The sequence below is a fragment of the Balaenoptera physalus genome (genome assembly GCF_965194825.1).
Source record: "Balaenoptera physalus genome assembly, chromosome: 3".
Classification (NCBI taxonomy): Eukaryota; Metazoa; Chordata; class Mammalia; order Artiodactyla; family Balaenopteridae; genus Balaenoptera; species Balaenoptera physalus.
In genome coordinates this window covers 116584300-116605340 of record NC_138890.1, presented here as the reverse complement: position 1 = coordinate 116605340, position 21041 = coordinate 116584300, and the positions used below count along the sequence as shown (strand labels likewise).

Sequence of the window (21041 nt, the reverse complement as noted above, 5' to 3'; positions counted from 1 at the left end):
GTTCCCATAATCAAATTTCTCATCCAGCGTTCAAACTCCACTGCATTACTGAAGTCTTGTCATTATACATGAAAGCATTTAGTTTTGTCATGAAGTTGTTGGTCAAGAATGTTCACTCTTAAAGATTGCTTACACTGATTATTTAAGAGAATAGTGCTTTTCTTCATCTTAACCAAGTTTTTACCCCTTTTCATCATATTTGGGGTGGGGAAGACACAAAAAACAAGCAAACAATACAAAGCCAAAGGTTGAAACTCTGATCAAAGCCAGCACTCTTCTGTATAATCAAGAAATATTTCAAAGTCACTTATCATTCCTTTACAAATATATGTATAGATATGAACAATCATTTTGTTTTTTAAATAATATTTACTGGGTTTTATCACTGCATTGATTACAATGAGAAACTTAACGAAGAATCTCTCAGAGGCGCAGCAACTGGTTCAGGGATGAGGGTGCACTCAGGTGTTTGATAGCCTTGATTTCTCACCATCACACCAGCTCTTTTGCTTGTCATAGATTTGGCGCTATCAGAGCACACGGATTTTTTTTTTTTATCACTACTGTATTTGCTTTTTTTAAAAAAACACTCATTTTATGGAAAACTTCCTTATCAGTATTCTACCATGAAATGCTTAAGAGACATCCATATTAAGTATAATCAACAAAGACCAATATGATGGTCAAATCATTAACAACAGTGTTTTCACCACAAGCTATAAGGTAAAGAACCTGGTTAACCTCAGTCTCTCATGGACTCATTTACTGAACTTCTATGTGCAAATACTATGTTAGCACTCAGTATACAAAGGTAATCAAGTGAGACACAGCTCCTGCTAAAAGTAGGGCTTACAGTTGGGAAGGATAACAAACAATCAAATAAGTACAAAGTTATGAACTGTAAAAAAAAATGCAATAAAGGAAAAGTCCATTGAGAACATATAACACTAGGACTTAGCCTCATGAGGGGCTGGGATGGGCAGGAAATACCTGGGAAGGCTTCCCTGAGAAACCACCTTTCAGCTAAGATCTGCAGGATAAATAGGCAAAAGGAAGAGAATGGATTGGGAAGCTTTCTGGGCAAGAGTCACATGTGCAAAGGCTCTGAGGTAGTAAAGAACATGGAAAAATTAGAGGGATGGCAGTGTGGCCTGCAAGCTGAAAGCCCAGGACAGAGTGGCAGGGGTCAGTGGTGCATCTGGGGAGCTGGCAGGGGCCAGGTTGAGGAGAGCCTCATAGCCAGGTTGTCAAATGGGGCTGACCCTGAGACCAGTTGGGAAGTGTGAGTTTTAAGCAGGAGAATGACAGGATTAAATGTACAGTTTTGCAAGATTTCACTCATTGAAAAGTTGAGAATGGATTATGTTGGGAGGGTTATTGCTGAGGTTAGAGTTAGACGAGAGCTGATGGTAGCCTTGTACTCTGACAATGGAGAGAAATGGGTAATCCCAGAGGTATTTAGAAGTGAGATTTTACAGGATTTGATGATGGACTAGACATGAGGATGAGAGAAAAGGAAGCATCACGGATGACCCCCAGGCTCACATACTGGGAATCTGGTGATTTTAATTAAAACTGATGCCTCGTATGACTCTGTCATTCCATGATGAAAAAAGCAGATTCAGATATTTCTACCAAATGCTATTCACACTCTCCCAAGGTTATTCTGAAATGAATGTTGAAGGAGGTATCTAGTATTTATTTGCTTGTTAGCTTGTTATTGTTGTGATCCTGGCCTTGACTCATTATTTTTTTTAACATCTTTATTGGAGTATAATTGCTTTACAATGGTGGTTAGTTTCTGCTTTATAACAAATTGAATCAGCTATACATATACATATATCCCCATATCTCCTCCCTCTTGAGTATCCCTCACACCCTCCCTATCCCATCCCTCTAGGTGGTCACAGAGCACTGAGCTGATCTCCCTGTGCTATGCAGCTGCTTCCCACTAGCTACCTATTTTACATTTGGTAGTGATATATTAGTCCATGCCACTCTCTCACTTCATCCCAGCTTACCCTTCCCCCTCCCCATGTCCTCAAGTCCATTCGCAACGTCTGCATCTTTATTCCTGTCCTGCCCCTAGGTTCATCAGAACCAATTTTTCTTTTTTATTCCATATATATGTCTTAGCATACGGTATTTGTTTTTCTTTCTGACTTACTTCACTCTGTATAACAGACTCTAGGTCCATCCACCTCACTACAAATAACTCAATTTCATTTCCTTTTATGGCTGAGTAATATTCCATTGTATATATGTGCCACATCATCTTTATCCATTCATCTGTCGATGGACACTTAGGTTGCTTCCATGTCCTGGCTATTGTAAATAGAGCTGCAGTGAACATTGTGGTACATGACTCTTTTTGAATTATGGTTTTCTCATGCTATATGCCCAGTAGTGGGATTGCTGGGTCGTATGATAGTTCTATTTTTAGTTTTTTAAGGAACCTCCATACTGTTCTCCATAGTGGCTGTATCAATTTACATTCCCACCAACAGTGCAAGAGGTTTCCCTTTTCTCCACACCCTCTCCAGCACTTATCGTTTGTAGATTTTGGCCATTCTGACTGGTGTGAGGTGATACCTCATTGCAGTTTTGATTTGCATTTCTCTAATGATTAGTGATGTTGAGCATCTTTTCATGTGCCTCGTGGCCGTCTGTATGTCTTCTTTGGAGAAATGTCTATTAGGTCTTCTGCCCATTTTTGGATTGGGTTGTTTTTTTGATATTGAGCTGCATGAGCTGCTTGTATATTTTGGAGATTAATCCTTTGTCAATTGCTTCATTTGCAAATATTTTCTCCCATTCTGAGGGTTGTCTTTTCGTCTTGTTTATAGTTTCCTTTGCTGTGCAAAAGCTTTTAAGTTTCATTAGATTCCATTTGTTTATTTTTGTTTTTATTTCCATTTCTCTCAGAGGTAGGTCAAAAAGGATCTTGCTGTGATTTATGTCATAGAGTGTTCTGCCTAGGTTTTCGTCTAAGAGTTTTGTAGTGTGTGACCTTACCTTTAGGCCTTAAATCCATTTTGAGTTTATTTTTGTGTATGGTGTTAGGGAGTGTTCTAATTTCATGCTTTTACATGTAGCTGTCCAGTTTTCCCAGCACCACTTATTGCAGAGGCTATCTTTTCTCCGTTTTATATTCTTGCCTCCTTTATCAAAGATAAGGTGAACATATGTGCATAGGTTTCTCTCTGGGCTTTCTATCCTGGTCCATTGATCTATATTTCTGTTTTTGTGCCAGTACCATACTGTCTTGATTTCTGTACCTTTATACTATGGTCTGAAGTCAGGGAGCCTGATTCCTCCAGCTCCGTTTTTCTTTCTCAAGATTGCTTTGGCTATTCGGGGTCTTTTGTGTTTCCATACAAATTATGAAAATTTTTGTTCTAGTTCTGTGAAAAATGCCAGTGGTAGTTTGATAGGGATTGCATTGAATCTGTAGATTGCTTTGGGTAGTATAGTAATTTTCACAATGTTGATTCTTCCAATCCAAGAACATGGTATATCTCTCCATCTGTTTGTATCATCTTTAGTATCTTTCATCAGTGTCTTATAGTTTTCTGCATACAGATCTTTTGTCTCCTTAGGTAGGTTTATTCCTAGGTATTTTATTCTTTTTGTTGCAATACTAAATGGGAGTGTTTCCTTAATTTCTCTTTCAGATTTTTCATCATTAGTGTATAGGAATGCAAAAGATTTCTGTGCATTAATTTTGTATCCTGCTACATTACCAAATTCATTCATTAGCTCTAGTAGTTTTCTGGTAGCATCTTTAGGATTCTCTATGTATAGTATCATGTCATCTGCAAATAGTGACAGCTTTGCTTCTTCTTTTCCAATTTGGATTTCTTTTATTTCTTTTTCTTCTCTGATTGCCATGGCTAAAAGTTCCAAAACTATGTTGAATTTTAGTGGTGAGAGTGGGCAACCTTGTCTTGTACCTGATCTTAGTGGAAATGGTTTCTGTTTTTCACCATTGAGAACGAGGTTGGCTGTTGGTTTGTTATGTATGGCCTTTATTATGTTGAGGTAAGTTCCCTCTATGCCTACTTTCTGGACGGTTTTTTTCATAAATGGGTGTTGAATTTTGTTGAAAGCTTTTTCTGCATCTATTGAGATGATCATACAGGTTTTATCCCTCAATTTGTTAGTATGGTGTATCACATTAATTGATTTGCATATATTGAAGAATCCTTGCATTCCTGGGATCAACCCCACTTGATCATGGTGTATGATCCTTTTAATGTGCTGTTGGATTCTGTTTGCTAGTATTTTGTTGAGGAGTTTTGCATCTATGTTCATCAGTGATATTGGCCTGTAGTTTTCTTTTTCTGTGAACATCTTTCTCTGGTTTTGGTATCAGGGTGATGGTGGCCTCGTAGAATGAGTTTGGGAGTGTTCCTCCCTCTGCTATATTTTGGAAGGGTTTGAGAAGGATAGGTGTTAGATCTTCTCTAAATGTTTGATAGAATTTGCCTGTGAAGCCATCTGGTCCTGGGCTTTTGTTTGTTGGAAGATTTTTAATCACAGTTTCAGTTTCAGTGATTGTGATTGGTCTGTTTATATTTTCTATTTCTTCCTGGTTCAGTCTCGGAAGGCTGTGCTTTTCTAAGAATTTGTTCATTTCTTGCAGGTTGTCCATTTTATTGGCATATAGTTGCTTGTAGTAATCTCTCATGATCCTTTGTATTTTTGCAGTATCAGTTGTTGCTTCTGCTTTTTCATTTCTAATTCTATTGAGTCTTCTCCCTTTTTTTCTTGATGAGTCTGGCTAATGGTTTATCAATTTTGTTTATCTTCTCACAGAACCAGCTTTTAGTTTTATTGATCTTTGGTATTGTTTCCTTCAGTTCTTTTTCATTTATTTCTGATCTGATCTTTATGATTTCTTTACTTCTGCTAACTTTGGGGGTTTTATTGTTCTTCTTTCTCCAATTGCTTTAGGTGTAAGTTTAGGTTATTTATTTGAGACGTTTCTTGTTTCTTGAGGTAGCATTGTATTGCTATAAACTTCCCTCTTAGAACTGCTTTTGCTGCATCCCATAGGTTTTGGGTCATTGTATTTTCATTATCATTTGTTTCTAGGTATTTTTTGATTTCCTCAGTGATCTCTTGCTTATTAAGTAGTATATTGTTTAGCCTCCATGTGTTTGTATTTTTTACAGATTTTTTCCTGTAATTGATATCTAGTCTCATAGCATTGTGGTTGGAAAAGATACTTGATACGATTTCAATTTTCTTAAATTTACCAAGGCTTGATTTGTGACCCAGGATATGATCTATCCTCTAGAATGTTCCATGAGCATTTGAGAAGAAAGTGTATTCTGTTGTTTTTGGATGGAATGTCCTATAAATATCAATTAAGTCCATCTTGTTTAATGTATCATTTAAAGCTTGTGTTTCCTTATTTATTTTCATTTTGGATGATCTGTGTATTGGTGACAGTGGGGTGTTAAAGTCCCCTACTATGATTTTGTTACTGTCGATTTCCCCTTTTATGGCTGTTAGCATTTGCCTTATTTATTGAGGTGCTGCTATGTTGGGTGCATAAATATTTACAATTTTTATATCTTCTTCTTGGATTGATCCCTTGATCATTATGTAGTGTCCTTCTTTGTCTCTTGTAATAGTCTTTATTTTAAAGTCTATTTTGTCTGATATGAGAATTGCTACTCCAGCTTTCTTTTGGTTTCCATTTGCATGGAATATCTTTTTCCATCCCCTCACTTTCAGTCTATATGTGTCCCAAGGTCTGAAGTGGGTCTCTTGTACACAGCATATATACGGGTCTTGTTTTTGTATCCATTCAGCCAGTCTGTGTCTTTTGGTTGGAGCATTTAATCCATTTATCTTTAAGGTAGTTATCGATATGTGTGTTCCTATTACCATTTTCTTAATTGTTTTGGGTTTGTTATTGTAGGTCTTTTCCTTCTCTTGTGTTTCCTGCCTAGAGACGTTCCTTTAGCATTTGTTGTAAAGCTGGTTTGGTGCTGCTGAATTCTCTTAACTTTTGCTTGTCTGTAAACGTTTTAATTTCTCCTCGAATCTGAATGAGATCCTTGCAGGGTAGAGTAATCTTGGTTGTAGGTTTTCCCTTTCATCACTTTAAATATGTCCTGCCACTCCCTTCTGGCTTGCAGAGTTTCTGCTGAAAGATCAGGTGTTAACCTTATGGGGATTCCCTTGTATGTTATTTGTTGGTTTTCCCTTGCTGCTTTAAATAGTTTTTCTTTGTATTTAATTTTTGATAGTTTGATTAATGTGTGTCTTGCCGTGTTTCTCCTTGGCTTTGTCCTGTATGGGACTCTCTGCGCCTCCTGGACTTGATTAACTATTTCCTTTCCCATATTAGGGAAGTTTTCAACTATAATCCTTTCAAATATTTTCTCAGTCCCTCTCTTTTTCTCTACTTCTTCTGGGACCCCTATAATTCGAATGTTGGTGCATTCAATGTTGTCCCAGAGGTCTGAGACTGTCCTCAATTCTTTTCATTCTCTTTTCTTTATTCTGCTCTGCAGTAGTTATTTCCACTATTTTATCTTCCAGGTCACTTATCCGTTCTTCTGCCTCAGTTATTCTGCTATTGATTCTTCTAGAGAATTTTTAATTTCACTTATTGTGTTCACCACTGTTTGTTTGCTCTTTAGTTCTTCTAGGTCCTTGTTAAATGTTTCTTATATTTTCTCCATTCTATTTCCAATATTTTGGATCATCTTTACTATCATTACTCTGAATTCTTTTTCAGGTAAACTGCCTATTTCCTCTTCATTTGTTTGGTCTAGTGGGTTTTTACCTTGCTCCTTCATGTGCTGTGTGTTTCTTTGTCTTCTCAATTTGCTTAACTTACTGTGTTTGGGGTCTCCATTTCGCAGGCTGTAGGTTCGTAGTTCCCATTGTTTTTGGTGTCTGCCCCCACTGGGTGAGGTTGATTTAGTGGATTGTGTAGGCTTCCTGGTGGAGGGGACTAGTGCCTGTGTTCTGGTGGATGAGGCTGGATCTTGTCTTTCTAGTGGGCAGGTCCACGTCTGGTGGTGTGTTTTGGGGTGTCTGTGGCCTTATTATGATTTTAGGCAGCCCCTCTGCTAACGGGTGGGGTTGTGTTCCTGTCTTGCTAGTTGTTTGGCATAGAGTGTCCAGCACTGGCTTGCTGGTTGTTGAGTGGAGCTGGATCTTAGCGAAGAGATGGAGCTCTCTGGGAGAGCTTTCGCTGCTTGATATTACGTGGAGCTGGGAGGTCTCTATTGGACCAATGTCCTGAACTCGGCTCTCCCACCTCAGAGGCACAGGCCTGACACTCGGCTGGAGCACCAAGACCCTGTCAGCCACATGGCTCAGAAGAAAAGGGAGAAAAAAAGAAAGAAAAGTAGAAAATGAAATAAAGTTATTAAAATAAAAAATAATTATTAAAAATTAAAAAATTAAAAAGTAATAAAAAAAGAAAACAACAAAAAAATGGACAGACAGAACCCTAGGACAAATGGTAAAAGCAAAGCTATACATCAAAATCACACAAAGAAGCATACACATACACCCTCACAAAAAGAGAAAAAGGAAAAATATATATATATTTTTGCTCCCAAAGTCCACTGCCTCAATTTTGGGATGATTTGTTGTCTATTCAGGTGTTCCAGAGATGCAGCGTACATCAAGTTGATTGTGGAGATTTAACCCGCTGCTCCTGAGGCTGCTGGGAGAGATTTCCCTTTCTCTTCTTTGTTCACACAGCTCCTGGGGTTCAGCTTTGGATTTGGACCCGCCTCTGCATGTAGGTCGCCTGAGGGCATCTGTTCTTCGTTCAGACAGGACGGGGTTAAAGGAGCAGCTGATTAGGGGGATCTGGCTCACTCAGGCTAGGGGGAGGGAATGGTATGGATGCGGGGCGAGCCTGCAGCAGCAGAGGCCAGCATGATGTTGCACCAGCTGAGGCGCACCATGCGTTCTCCTGGGGAAGTTGTCCCTGGATCACGGGACCCTGGCAGTGGCGGGCTGCACAGGCTCCCAGGAGGGGCGGTGTGGAGAGTGACCTGTGCTCGCACACAGGCTTCTTGGTGGCGGCGGCAGCAGCCTTAGCATCTCATGCCCGTCTCTGGGGTCCGCGCTGATAGCCGCGGCTCGCGACCGTCTGTGGAACTTGTTTAGGCGGTGCTCTGCATCTCCTCTCCTCGCACACCCCAAAAGAATGGTTTCTTGCCTCTTCGGCTGCTGCAGACTTTTTCCCGGACTCCCTCCCGGCTAGCTGTGGTGCGCTAACCCCTTCAGGCTGTGTTCACGCCGCCAACCCCAGTCCTCTCCCTGCGATCCGACCGAAGCCCGAGCCTCAGCTCCCAGCCCCCGCCTCCCCGGCGGGTGAGCAGACAAGCCTCTCGGGCTGGTGGGTGCTGCTCGGCGCCGATCCTCCGTGCGGGAATCTCTCCGCTTTGCCCTCCGCAACCCTGTAGCTGCGCTCTCCTCCGTGGCTCCGAAGCTTCCCCCCTCTGCCACCCGCAGTCTCTGCCCACGAAGGAGCTTCCTAGTGCGTGGAAATCTTTCCTCCTTCACAGCTCCCTCCCACTGGTGCAGGTCCCTTCCCTATTCTTTTGTCTCTGTTTTTCTTTTTTCTTTTGCCCTACCCAGGTACATGGGGAGTTTCTTGCCTTTTGGGAGGTCTGAGGTCTTCTGCCAGCGTTCAGTAGGTGTTCTGTAGGAGTTGTTCCACATGTAGATGTATTTCTGATGTATTTGTGGGGAGAAAGGTGATTTCCACGGCTTACTCTTCCGCCATCTTGAAGGTCTAGAGATCTGTATTATTAAAGTTTTATCCCGGTGGTCTGGAACCAAAACTGCAGTATCTTGAAGTTATGCCCTGCCCCATTGAGAGCCCCACATCCTCCTTCCCTTGTCACCTTGAGTTTAGCTCAAGTCGCCCTTCACCTCAGATGCCAAAACTGTTCCTTGACTCATTTTAATTGCTAAAAAGTCTCATGATTTTTCATTTAAAAAGTTATTTCTGAGTTTTTCTCCTATAAGAGATACCAGGATTTAGGTTCATTTGTAACTGCATAATTCACAAAATCAATCAATAAAATTATTAAAATCAATGTATTAAATAGTTACCTAGGTAAATCTTATACTTCTAAGATTGACAGCTGCTGTCTACAATTCCTTAGTGATGGTTTGAAATGGAACATCAGCCTCATGCCCAGGCTCGTGGTACAGAGTCCCAGGGACCATGACATGTCACTCACCTTGCTCAATTTCAGGCTGTTCTCAATTTTCTTCATCTTATTTATTTTCACAAATTTTGAAATTGTTTCAGACTTCCAATTTTTAGCCATCAATCCATATTGTCAGTTGAACATTTAATTTTCTCAATATTTTATTATGAAATTTTTCAAACATATAAAAGAGTTGGAAGAATTGTAAGTAAATACACATGTACTCACCACCTAGGTTCTATAAGTAACATTTTGCTCAATCATCTGTCCATCCATATATCTATCAGTCCATCTATCCATCCCCCAGTTCATCCATCAGTCCATCTTATTCTTTGATAGATTTCAAATTAAGTTGCGAACATCAGGACATTTCACCCCTTGGTACTTCGGCATGCCTATTATTAATTAGAGTTTAATATTTGTTTGTGAGTTTTTTCATTTTTTAGGTAAAAGTTACATACAGTGAAAGGTACAAATCCTAAGTATAACACTCCTTGAGTTTCAGCAAACGCATATGCCTCTGTATTGCAGACCCCATCAAGATTTCAAACCTTCCCAACCCAGACGTTCCCTCACGCCCCTTCCCAGTTATCCCTGCCTCCACTCCCTTCCTTCCCACGCCTGGAGGTAACACTGTTCTGACTAATATAACCACAGAGTAGTTTTGCCTGTTCTAGAGCTTCATAAAGTGTCCCATCTTTTGTGCTGGCTTCTTTCATTCATCATCAGTGTTTTGAGATTCATTCATGTTGTATGTATCAGTATTTTTTTCTTTTTCCTTTTTATTTCTACCGCAGTTTATTTCTCTTGTTGATGGACTTCTGGGCTGTTTTCAGTTTGGGACTCCTTTGAACATTCTTAGACAAGTCTTTTTTGTGAATATATGCTTTCATTTATCTTGGGTAGATACTTGGGAGTAGAGCTGAATACGGAGGAGTTGGGTCATAGGGTAGGCATATGTTTAATTTTATAAGAAACTACCAGACCTTTTTCATAGTGGCTGTACCACTTTATACACCCTCCAACATGTGAGAGTTCCAGTTGTTCCACATACTTGACAGAATTTCTTTTTTAGCCATTCTGGTGGATGTGTAAAGAAAATATCATTTTAAAATGATTATTCTTTAAGAGGAAAACAATCAAATGACCCTGAAATCACACATACACACACGTGCACACACACACACCCAGAATTCATAGTGCTTTTGAGCCAAGCATAATCAGGTATCTGTACACAAAGCATTTAGCACAAGGACAGTAACACTTGTGGGAACCTATAGTATTTTAAGGAATTAAAAGATTGGAATTATGATTTTTTTTTTTCCAAAAACAGGCTGTAAGCTTCCAAGACCTTGCTAAGAAATTCCAGCTTTGAGCTCTGGGAAGAGTGGCACAGGCAAGGCCAGCAGTATTCACATTGCAGAACTTTAGTGCTGAAGCCTGGGGGACACATGATATCAGAATTCTTCGTCATTACTGTATGCATTTCCACTACAAAAGGGAAAACAAAAACACTACACTCTGGAGAGATTGGCTGACATGTAGCCATTGAATTACGATTTCTTTTCTTTGCTTTAGCATGCATGTGACAAAACCTATCGATAGCAGAGATTCAAACCCTCCCCAAAATTACAAAGAAAATTGTATTCAAACAGATGCCCTTCACTGAACCCGGGGATATTGTCCTCAGACCCCAGTTTAACAAGCTTGCGCCCGGGCTTCCCTTCTGGGGCCTGACTGTAGAGAGCAACGTGACAAAGAGAAGTGGTTTTAGATGGAGAGAGCCGGGTTTGAAATTGGGATCTGCTGCCTGCTGGCTGTGCGGTTCAGACAAGCCCCTCAACTTCTCGAAACCTCAGCTTCTGCATCTGTCAGAAGGAATGACAACCTTTCCTCCTTTTGAGGGTGCTGTAATGACTAGATTGTAAATGTAGAGCTGCTAGCACCGTGCACACATGTAAGAGATGGCTGCTGTGGTCACAGGAGAAGTGGTTCCTCCTCTCTTCCTGACCACAGTCCTCAGGCCCACAGGCCTCTCCTGGCTGCCCACCAGCGAGTGCCAAACTACAGGACCACTCGTTCTCTGTATTTCCTCAGTGACCCTGACTGAGAATTATGAGGAAATAATTTTAATAGAAGCATTCATACCAAGTTATAAATGATGGGTGGGTTTAGCCTTCCAACAAGAAAATCGTAATTCTAAAAGAATTGTTTTCATTCAAATGAATCTTTGGTTGTAAAAGGAGGTATTTGGGAGAGGAAGGAAGATAACCTGAGTTGGAAGCTTTAGTAAAAACCTAGCACTGCTGGGGTGTGATGGGCAAACTGTCCTCAGGCACTGCTCTTACCACAGAGGATTGTGAAGGGAATAATGACCTGACACAGCCCTGCAGAACCTCTGCGTGCAAAGCAAGTGGTGATTGGTTGTTTGAGGAGTATTTCCAGTCTCTGCTGCTGTCCATAACGAAGAGCCCATCAGAGGCAGATGAGCCAATTTAGGGGCACAGGTTTATGGGGGATGCAGCGTGCTCAGCTCAGAAACTGCCGAATGCAACATCCTGTGTGGAGAAAGGCCAGAGCCACCTCAGCAGACAGACCCAGTACCTCTCCTCTCCCCTCCTCCCTGTCCCCTCTTCTCCCTTCAGGGGCAGGTGCACATTTCTGTCCAAAAGTCAGGGTTGGACTGTGCATCTACTGGACCTTGGGCTTCATCTAGTTCCATTGAGACTGGACACAAAGCCTACACTGACTTCCCAGGAGGCCCACAGTTCAATCAGCTGGCCTGCAGAAGTCAACGAAAGACAAGAAAGTAGCCTTCTGTGTAATCTGGGGAGCCATGGGACTTTGTTTCTAAAGGAGAGATGTATTGTGATTCAAAGAGAAAAGCTAAGCATTTAAAGATCACTTGCTTTTGAGCTAAAGCTGACTGAGAAAAAGTTGTATTCATTTGGTTATCAGAAATTCATACTGCACTCAGTAGCTTTGTAGCGAATGATCTTTATTTGTAAAGGAAAAACATAAAACAGTTGTTCACAGAAGAAATAAAAAGTTCCCATAATTGCAGGATAAATAAGTCACAGCCCTCAGTCACATATAAGACCAAGATCTCACACAGGCTGGCCATGTAATTTTTTCTGTAATTATGTGGAATGAACTGTGCAGAATAATTCATACAAAACCCCTATTTTAACACTTCAATTTTACATGATTATTTTTCAATGGTTCAATCAGGCTGGAACATTTTACTGTATCTGAAATATATGGGACTTCTGGCTGTTACAGCTGATGTTGCTAAACCATACTAATCTTCCCCCATAAACAGTCCTACATACTCATCTGTCTTGTTTTTCAGGTTAACTTATTCCATTCATTCAGTGCCTACAAATGTGTGATGGTTTCAGAAACTGGAAGTAGGTGGATTTAGCAGCAAAGCAGCATGATTATAATCATGATAAAGCTAGGTGTGCCCCAGTAACAGTGTCTTAGTTATAAACACCAGAAATGCAGAACCCCCAAAGAAAGCATATGTATTATTTCTAATGTTAATAACTTCACTAAACATTTGACAGATATGTACTGAGCATAAGCAAAAAAAAAATTGATACTAAGAAAGAACTAGGTGCAAAATTGAATGTAAAGTTCAGAGCTTATGAAGAAACGTTTAGTAAATTGACTGTCTATAATTGAAGTGCATTTGAAGAGCTTTTGGGGAAGGTTTTTTAATATCCTAGGCTTAAATTCAGATTGCTTTTATATAACAGGAAAAATGTATAACATGTCTGAAATATAAACAGAGTACATATAAAAATCTTAAATTTTGTTTTAAATTTTGTTTTTTTGTCTTTCTGCATTTCTGCAGACTGTCAAAATGAGAACAGCTGACTGGAGATCTAGATGTCTTGCTTAGCAAGTGTATCCCTTGGGTATCTCCCTGCTGTCAGGCTCAGGCATTCTATAAGTGTCTGGATGTAACAGAGAATTCGTAGTATTATCACCTGGTGTCCATCTTTCATCTGTTCATATTATCTGTGCAACTTCTTGTTTTCTTGAATTTTTCAGAGTTTTAAATGAAATTGTTTGGTTGGAAATGTAACTAATACCATATTTAAAATCTCTTTTTCTTGCTTTACCAAACTTCTGAACAACTTTAGATTCACAAGGTTCATCGTGACTCAGGAGATAATTCTCAAACAGGTGAGGATACTTCAATTTCACTCTTACATGCTCAGGTGGAATTTGTGGGTTCAAGTCCATGAATCACTCTGAAGAAGTCTGGATCGACAGTCACCACCCCAGAACTTGGATTGCTGATATCTGAGTGCTGATACTGACAGGTCTGAGAGCGAGGTTAAAAGCAGGACCCCTTAAAAACCTTTGAACCTTCATTCATGGCAACCTTTTCTACTGAATGCCTTCTTCATCCTGGTTTCTTTTGCTGACTAGAAACCATGGAGAGCAAGATAAACTCAAAATAGAGAGTGGCCCGAAAGTCCAGGGGACACGCATTATTATACCATAGTTAGTCTTCCCTTTCTTTGCAGCAGTCAGTGACTACATACAATTAGAAAATGTGAATGGGCCCTCGCCTGGCAGTCAGGAGCAGCAATTCACCATTTCAGCTGCCCACATCCTCACATCATACCTTGGGCAAGACTCTCACTGTCTGACTCTTGGTTTCCTCTGCCATAAAAAGAGGAGGCTGAACCTAATGACTTCTACATTTGAAAGGTCTAGAATTGTTTGATCATTAGAGGGGAAAATCAGTCTGCTACCAAAGATTTAAAATTCTCGTTCCTGCACACACACCACACATTCTCTCCCTTGTTGGTGGCTTTCCCAGCCACTGAGGCATAAAGTTGGACCCTGGGCTACTTACTTAGTGCCTTTCCTGGATTCTAAAATGGACCATATTTTCACCTACTCAGAAAGATTTCATTTGATCTTTCTGAGCTTCAGTTTCTTCATTTGTAAAATGAATTAACAATGCCTATCTCATTGTGGTTATGAGGATTAAAGGAGAAAATTTATATAATGTCTAGCAGTACCTGGCGTTTAACTGTTTGGTATCCTTCTCCCCTTCGCTCCACACTTTTTCTCTGTCTCTCTCTTTCACAGATGTTTTAGTTTATTTCTTTAACCAAGTGAGAGTATTATTTTAACTTACTTACGAGCTTCTGAGTGTCAAAAACTGTTATAAGCATTTTCATATCCTTTACAGTGCCCAGTATTGCCTTGCACATAATAGACACTCAATAAATACAGAACATTGATTAACTGAAATCCTCCCATCTTGGAAAGCATAAGTTCCACCATTTATTAACTCTTGGACCTTGAGCTACCCACATAATCTCTCCAAGTTTAAATTTCCCCATCAGTAAAATGGGGATTGCACTATGTAGCTTTCAGAATTGTAATGATTATGTAAGATAATTACTATATTTAAAATAAATAGTAAAGCACAATGTCTGATGCATAGTAGGTGCTCAGTAAGTGGTAGCTATTTTTTTTAAATTGATGACACTGTATCCTTTTTTGCCATTGAGTACAGCTATTTGAATCTCTCTTATCCTTCTTTTCTCTGGCTTTAAAGTTCATTCCACAACATCTTTTGAGAGAATGAATAAATGAATTCTTTGATTTAAATGGCCTTTATTGAATAAATAATTTCTCCAAACTTTTAGTCTTTTCTATTGCTATACATTTTCTTAATTTTAGCTGAGATAAAAGTCAGAAAGAATCAGCATTATCCATCTTTGAATAATTATTCCTAGTGAATGATTTAGAATTCAACCAGCCAGCCTGGGCTATAGCCTCCCTAGTTTAGTTTTATTTGGAAACTACATTTTGAGGAATTCTTGTGCTCTTTAATCCTGAATTTAATCTTAAATATTTAGTAAGTTAGATTTAATTTGTTATCTGGTAAACAACTGTTAGGAATGTGTATGATTATTACATTCCCAAATGTAATAGACTAAATCCAATGTCTTGCAAGTGACCACTATTAGTTCCTCAGGGTTTGAAAGATGTAATATGATCTTAACAATATAATTTTATAGGTATCTTATAAAGAAATACTGAAACTCAAATCCAAGGCTAGGAAAATTATTAAGGCAGGGTCTGAAAGAAAATTAGGCAAAGGGGTAGTAAAATAGTTTAAGTTAGGTGATTTAAGACAAGGTCTTATGGCTGGCTATGTTGTTCAGATTAACTTTATAATAGTTCTGCCTTCCACTTTATGCTGTATAAATATAATTCAAGTTTTGTTACTGAGTTAACCTTTTTAAAATTGAATCAGATGTTTAATGACATTAAAGTAAATGGTTAAAAAGGTGATCTAGAGAAATATCTAAGACATATTATAAAGTGATAGCAAGTAGTAGAATAATATTATAACATGATCCCACGTTTGCTTAAAAAGAAGGTATACATGCAGATGAACAGATGTAATTAATAATAATAGGCAAACATGAACTTTATATTTACTATGTAGCAGGCACTGTTCTAAGTGCTATCTATGAATTAACTTGTTTACATCTCACAACAGCCTATGAATGAGATGCTATAACTATCCCCACTTTGCAGGTGTGGATACTGAGGCACAGAGAAGGAACATTCCCAAAGTTACACAGCTATTAGATGGCATAGTGGAGACTGGAGTTTTGGCAATTTGGCTCTGGAACTGGTTCTCTTAATTACTATGCTCTCTTGCACTTTTTTTGGTGTCACTAGACAATTCTTTAAAAAGCATTGCATCTTTTTTTCTCTCTTGGAATATGATCATTTATCAGTGTCTAAGAAAAGCATCCCCTGCTGAAACCTGCACATCTGCCTCCTTTCAGCACAGTGAGGAGAAATTCTGTGTTATGGTTAAGTTTCTCTCCTTGCTCATGGGTTACTCCTACAAGAAGCAGATGCCCTGAAAATGCATTTTTCTGAAGCCACCTCTGCTGCCCTGACATTTTTACCCTTTGGTCCTCACTGGTAGCGTGCACCGTTTGATTAGATCTCACATTAATGTGACAGCACACTTTGAGCATTAAATTCAAAGTCTGCAAAGACTTACACAGATTTTTTTAAGTGCTTTTTTTCCCTCAGAAAACAAGGCCAAAAGTGAGAGTTAAATTGTTGGAATTTGTTGGGATTAGAAAACTGCTTCTTCTTCTCTCCATTCCTGGGATCAACAATCTGCATCATTTGATGAAATCATATCCTCAGGAGAACCTAGAAAACCATCAAGAGGTCTGACTTTACAGAGGGACCTAAAATTGGTCCAAATTAGTTTCTCAAATAAACTTAACTCTCTGTGGATTTGACTAGTATTTTATTTCCTCAAATATCCCTATAAAAGCCTTCCCCACCCATTGAAATGTATTGTCCTTCATGTCAAAATGAACCCCTCAAAATTTCCCCCAAGTTTTAATATTTTCAAGAAGATATTTATTAATGGAACTAAATAACCCTTAATAATAAGCTCCATTACAATTTCCTTACAAGGAAAGGACATCATTTTACAATTAATATGACTGATAATTCTGTGTGTGTTGATGATTTGAAGAGACAGTGGCTCACTATTTCTTAAAAATATTTTACAGTGCTTAAAAAGTACCCTCGTTTTCTTTGGAGAATGAGGGAAAAAATATGTCTAAACTTTGCCTGTGAATAAGCTTGAAAACTAATCACTCTCCATTACTAATCTGAAATCCTTAGAGTCTCATTCATTCAGATACAAGAACAGGAGGAAAGAGTCCATTGATGTGAAATCAATATCATCTCGAGGCAGTGATGGTAAGTTTTTCACATTTCCTTGACTTTAAAGTGTAGAAAATGGCACAGGAATATATTTAAGAATTCCTCAGCATATAAACAAAACCCCAAGGAATAGGATCACAACTAAACTGGCTTTTTTCCTGTAGGTGGAAAAATTTTTAGGCCTTTTTATTCTTTTTTTTACTTTTTATAGTCTTTGCCTTCTCTTTGAAATGACTCCATGCTTGTTCCTTTATGGCCTAACGTGTGTTAGGCCACATAACCACTAGAGCAGCTCAGTTTCAATAGCTAGGTCACTCCTAGCTGCTATCCTTCAGGTCACAATGGGAAACCTGAGCCTGAGGGAAGTGGCTGAACTAGCAAGGACCAAAGACTCTAGGGATAAGATGTATAATTCATAGAGGAAGATGGATAGACCACAAGGCATGCAAGGGATTGGGACCAAGAACGTAAAGGAAGAAAATGGACTGAAATTCTTCCCGATGGGTTGAGGGTGTAGATAGATGAAGAGAGTATCCATTTTAGAGGATAATGGATGAGGGCATTTCAACTGGATTAGTCCAGTTTTCAGAATAGAGTTTGAGATGGGATCATCCATTACCTCTCGAGAGCATGGGAGAAGTGAAGGCTGAAGAGTATGGAAGAGCAGCAATGGTGGCCGCTCTGGCAGTGGAGATGGCTACAAAGATGGCTGACCAGCAGGCAGGCTCTGCTGACATCGGCTACATTAAGTTATCAGATCTATAACATGCGAATTCTCTTCCCTCCTGCCTGCCTCTCAGGGAGGGGTAGGAAGATCTGATGAGAACAATGCTTTTGAAATAAAGCTTCTACCTTTTGGATTTTGAACCACGTGTAAAGATAGGACATTTTAGATGGAGAGGATAATGGATGAAGGAATTTCAACGGGATTAGCTCAGTTTTTGCAGATGAGAACTAGACCCACCGTGGGCTCCTGGTGTTAAGAACCTAAAGGCGCAGGGAGGTGGGGAGCCTGGCCCTCACTCAGAATGAGAGGGGCTCATTCTTCTGCCCACCCCACCCTGGTCACGGATCGTGCCTCCCCTCCTACACTGCAGTCATCCAGTTACCCGGCCTGTGGCTGAGGACTGAAAGTGGCGGAACTGCCCAAGTTGGGCTTTAGTGACTTACGGGAAAGTAACTCCTGGGGGATCATTAGGCTGTTGGGATGAGGCCTCCGGATCCCATCAACCTTCTCTGAAATCCCCCTGTGCACCTGAGACTCATAGAGCCTTCCTGTCATCAGTGTTCCAGGCCAGACCACCCTTCCCAGTCCCTGGCAAGTAGTGGCTGAGCTCTCAGCCTTTTAGGACTAAGAGATGGGTGAATTCATTGCTTTATGGGGAGCAGTGGAGGACAGTAGTCCTGTGGGAATCAGGCCCCCAGTCCGTGCAGGGTTCCTTTGCTGCACTTAAGCGCAGCTGAGCCACCAGAACCAGATACAACTTTCTTGACTTCTCTCCAGCACCAAGCCTACAGAATCGTCGCTATCCATCCATGGCAAGGATCCATTCCATGACCATCGAGGCTCCCATCACAAAGGTGAGTAGCAGCTGCTGCCTCTACTCTGCAATCAGGGCCACTGAACACTAGGCTATATTCTGGAGATAAAGTGATGAACGGCATACTATTACCTGTATCATGGGGTTTACAGTCTAGTAAAGGAAACAGATATTAAACAAATAAACACATAGTAAATACGTAGTTATAAATTGCAATGACTGCCATAAAGTAAAACAACAGGTTTCTATGAGGGAAAAGTAGGTTAGGGCCCTAGTTTGGTTGGGTGAGAGGGGTGGTCAGGGAGGGTCTCTCTGTAGAGGAAGTAATGTTTGAAGTAAGACCTGAAGGGTACAAAGATGTTAGCAGAAGAGGAGCCTAGGCAGCAGGCACAGCAAGGGATGAGCACTGAGGTGGGAAAAGGAGGGGACGGAGCAACTGAGGGCCTCAAAGAAAGTCAGGTGTGACTGGAGCTTGGAGAGCAGAGGGGAGAAATGGTGACATGGAGTTGTGCAGGGCTCAGTTCATTCTGGCCAATAGAGCTGTAGTAAGTTTATATTTTAGTTCATGTGCAACGGAAACCACTGAAGAGTTTAAAGTAGGGGAATGACATGACCAGATACGTTTATTGAAAATAACACCACGCCGCCATGCAGAGAATGGACTGGAGATGGCAAGAGTGAAAGGGGAGAGGACAGTTAGGGACCTTTTCCAGAATTCTAAGCAAGAAACTGTGTTAGCTGTACTAGAATTACAGCAGTGGAGGTGGAGAGAAATGAGTAGATCAGGAAATGTTTGGGGGTAAATTCAATTCGTCTTGATGATGAGTTATACTGTCAGGTAGGGAAAGAATTGAGGGAAAGTGATATGTCAACCAGGGCCTCCCAGGGTTTTGGTTTGAGCACAAGATTAACAGAAGTGGTTTTTTCATGGCAATGTAGAAACCGGAGGAGTACAGCTCTTGTCTTTCATTTTCTGTTAGGTTTACTTGCTTGCTTTGGGAAGAGGAGAGCAAGGTCGTGAGTTTAGTTTTGGATATGTAAGTAAGACATTCCAATAGATATGTCAGGCAAGCAACTGAATATATACATCTGAAAGTCAAAAAGGAGTTCAGGGCTGGGATATAAATTTGAGAGTCCTGGGCATGTGGATCGTATGTGTCCAAAGTCATGGAAATGAAAGAGCTCATCTCTGAAAGGACTGTGGAGTGAGAGGAAGGCCCAGCACTAGTCTCTGAGGAACTGCAACCTGTAGAAGAGAGCTAAAGGAGAAGGATCAGCAAGGGAGCCTGAGAAAATGTAGTCCCTGAAGTAAGAGAAACACCGGATAGGGTGGGATGAGAAGCATGCTTCAGTACAAAGAGAGTGGTGCCGTGAAAGCACTGGTCATTTTGAACAATAAGATGTGTTATCATCTGATTTCTTTTGGATTCTAGGCACATGAGTGAGTTTTGAGAAGAAGAATCCTCATGTCCTCAAATTTATTCTTTCTCTCTCTTTACTTCCTTAGGTTATAAATATAATCAATGCAGCCCAAGAAAACAGTCCTGTCACAGTAGCAGAAGCCTTGGACAGAGTTTTAGAAATTTTACGGACCACAGAACTGTACTCCCCTCAGCTGGGTACCAAAGATGAAGATCCCCACACCAGTGATCTCGTGGGAGGCCTGATGACTGTGAGTGATGAGGAAAAACCAGAAATGCAGGACAGACAATGTTAAGTGCACTCCAGAGAGCATATAGCATGTAGTATATAAACTGTTACCTATAGGTGTAGAAATACCTGCTGTATGGGCTAACATCAGCATAACCAGAAGCAGTTGCAGGAGCACAAATGACTAATTTGTCTTTCTGAATTTGTACTACAGTAAGGAGTAAATAGACAGTTGATTGAAGGCTAAATATCACAATGGAGCCCTTTTGTACTTCTTCCCCTTGACCTGGTATAGTATTCCATTGAGGGTTATGGCTAGGCTTCCTTGGACCTCAGGCTCTTTATATAATGAAAGCGTTGATACTTAGATGACAGCACTCGTTTCCAAAATCTTAGCTGTAGAATTCTTTCTTTAAATAAAACCTTTATATAGCGTTCCCTTTATAATCAACAAAAGCAGAGTGGAGCTGCCGTGGCTCAGTGTGGGGAGGGGAGGAGGAGCCACCCCCTGCCGGCACTCCAATACCACCATTTGTAACCACTAAAAGTAGCTTATTTCCAAGGAGTCATCCTGTTCTAGTGTTTTTGCTGTGATCTGTTTGGCTGTAATCATAATCCATCAGCAAGTGAAGAAAAATGAGAAAATTCAAATTATTCATTTGTGCTCCCTATTGGAGACTGAAGCTGGAAGAATTCTTTGGGAGAAAAACAAAGTCCAAGAGTCATCGAAGAGTTTTACTTTGAAGTTTTCTGTCTAGCCCTGCCACCAAATGCTGAGTGTTGACTGGCTTTCTGGTCCATCCTCCTTGTTCCTACTAAAGGTTTCTGGTGAGCCTGTAATTTGAGTGACCTCCTGATCCTTTTGAGCCCCTCGGCTGGCCCAATGCAGTGTAGA

The 21041-nt window shown here is 40.3% G+C and overlaps 1 protein-coding gene across 20 annotated transcripts in view; it reads left to right on the top strand.

Annotated features, from left to right (window-relative positions):
* Positions 1-21041, top strand: part of PDE8B (phosphodiesterase 8B) — a 383716-nt gene that overhangs the window by 336118 nt on the left and 26557 nt on the right. For all 20 annotated transcript variants that reach the window (XM_082457144.1, XM_082457151.1, XM_082457136.1 and 17 more), the window contains 4 exons: positions 13358-13400; positions 16914-16991; positions 18460-18536; positions 20004-20168. In XM_082457144.1, the coding sequence (XP_082313270.1) occupies positions 13358-13400; positions 16914-16991; positions 18460-18536; positions 20004-20168 (363 nt within the window). The remainder of the gene's footprint in view (positions 1-13357; positions 13401-16913; positions 16992-18459; positions 18537-20003; positions 20169-21041) is intronic.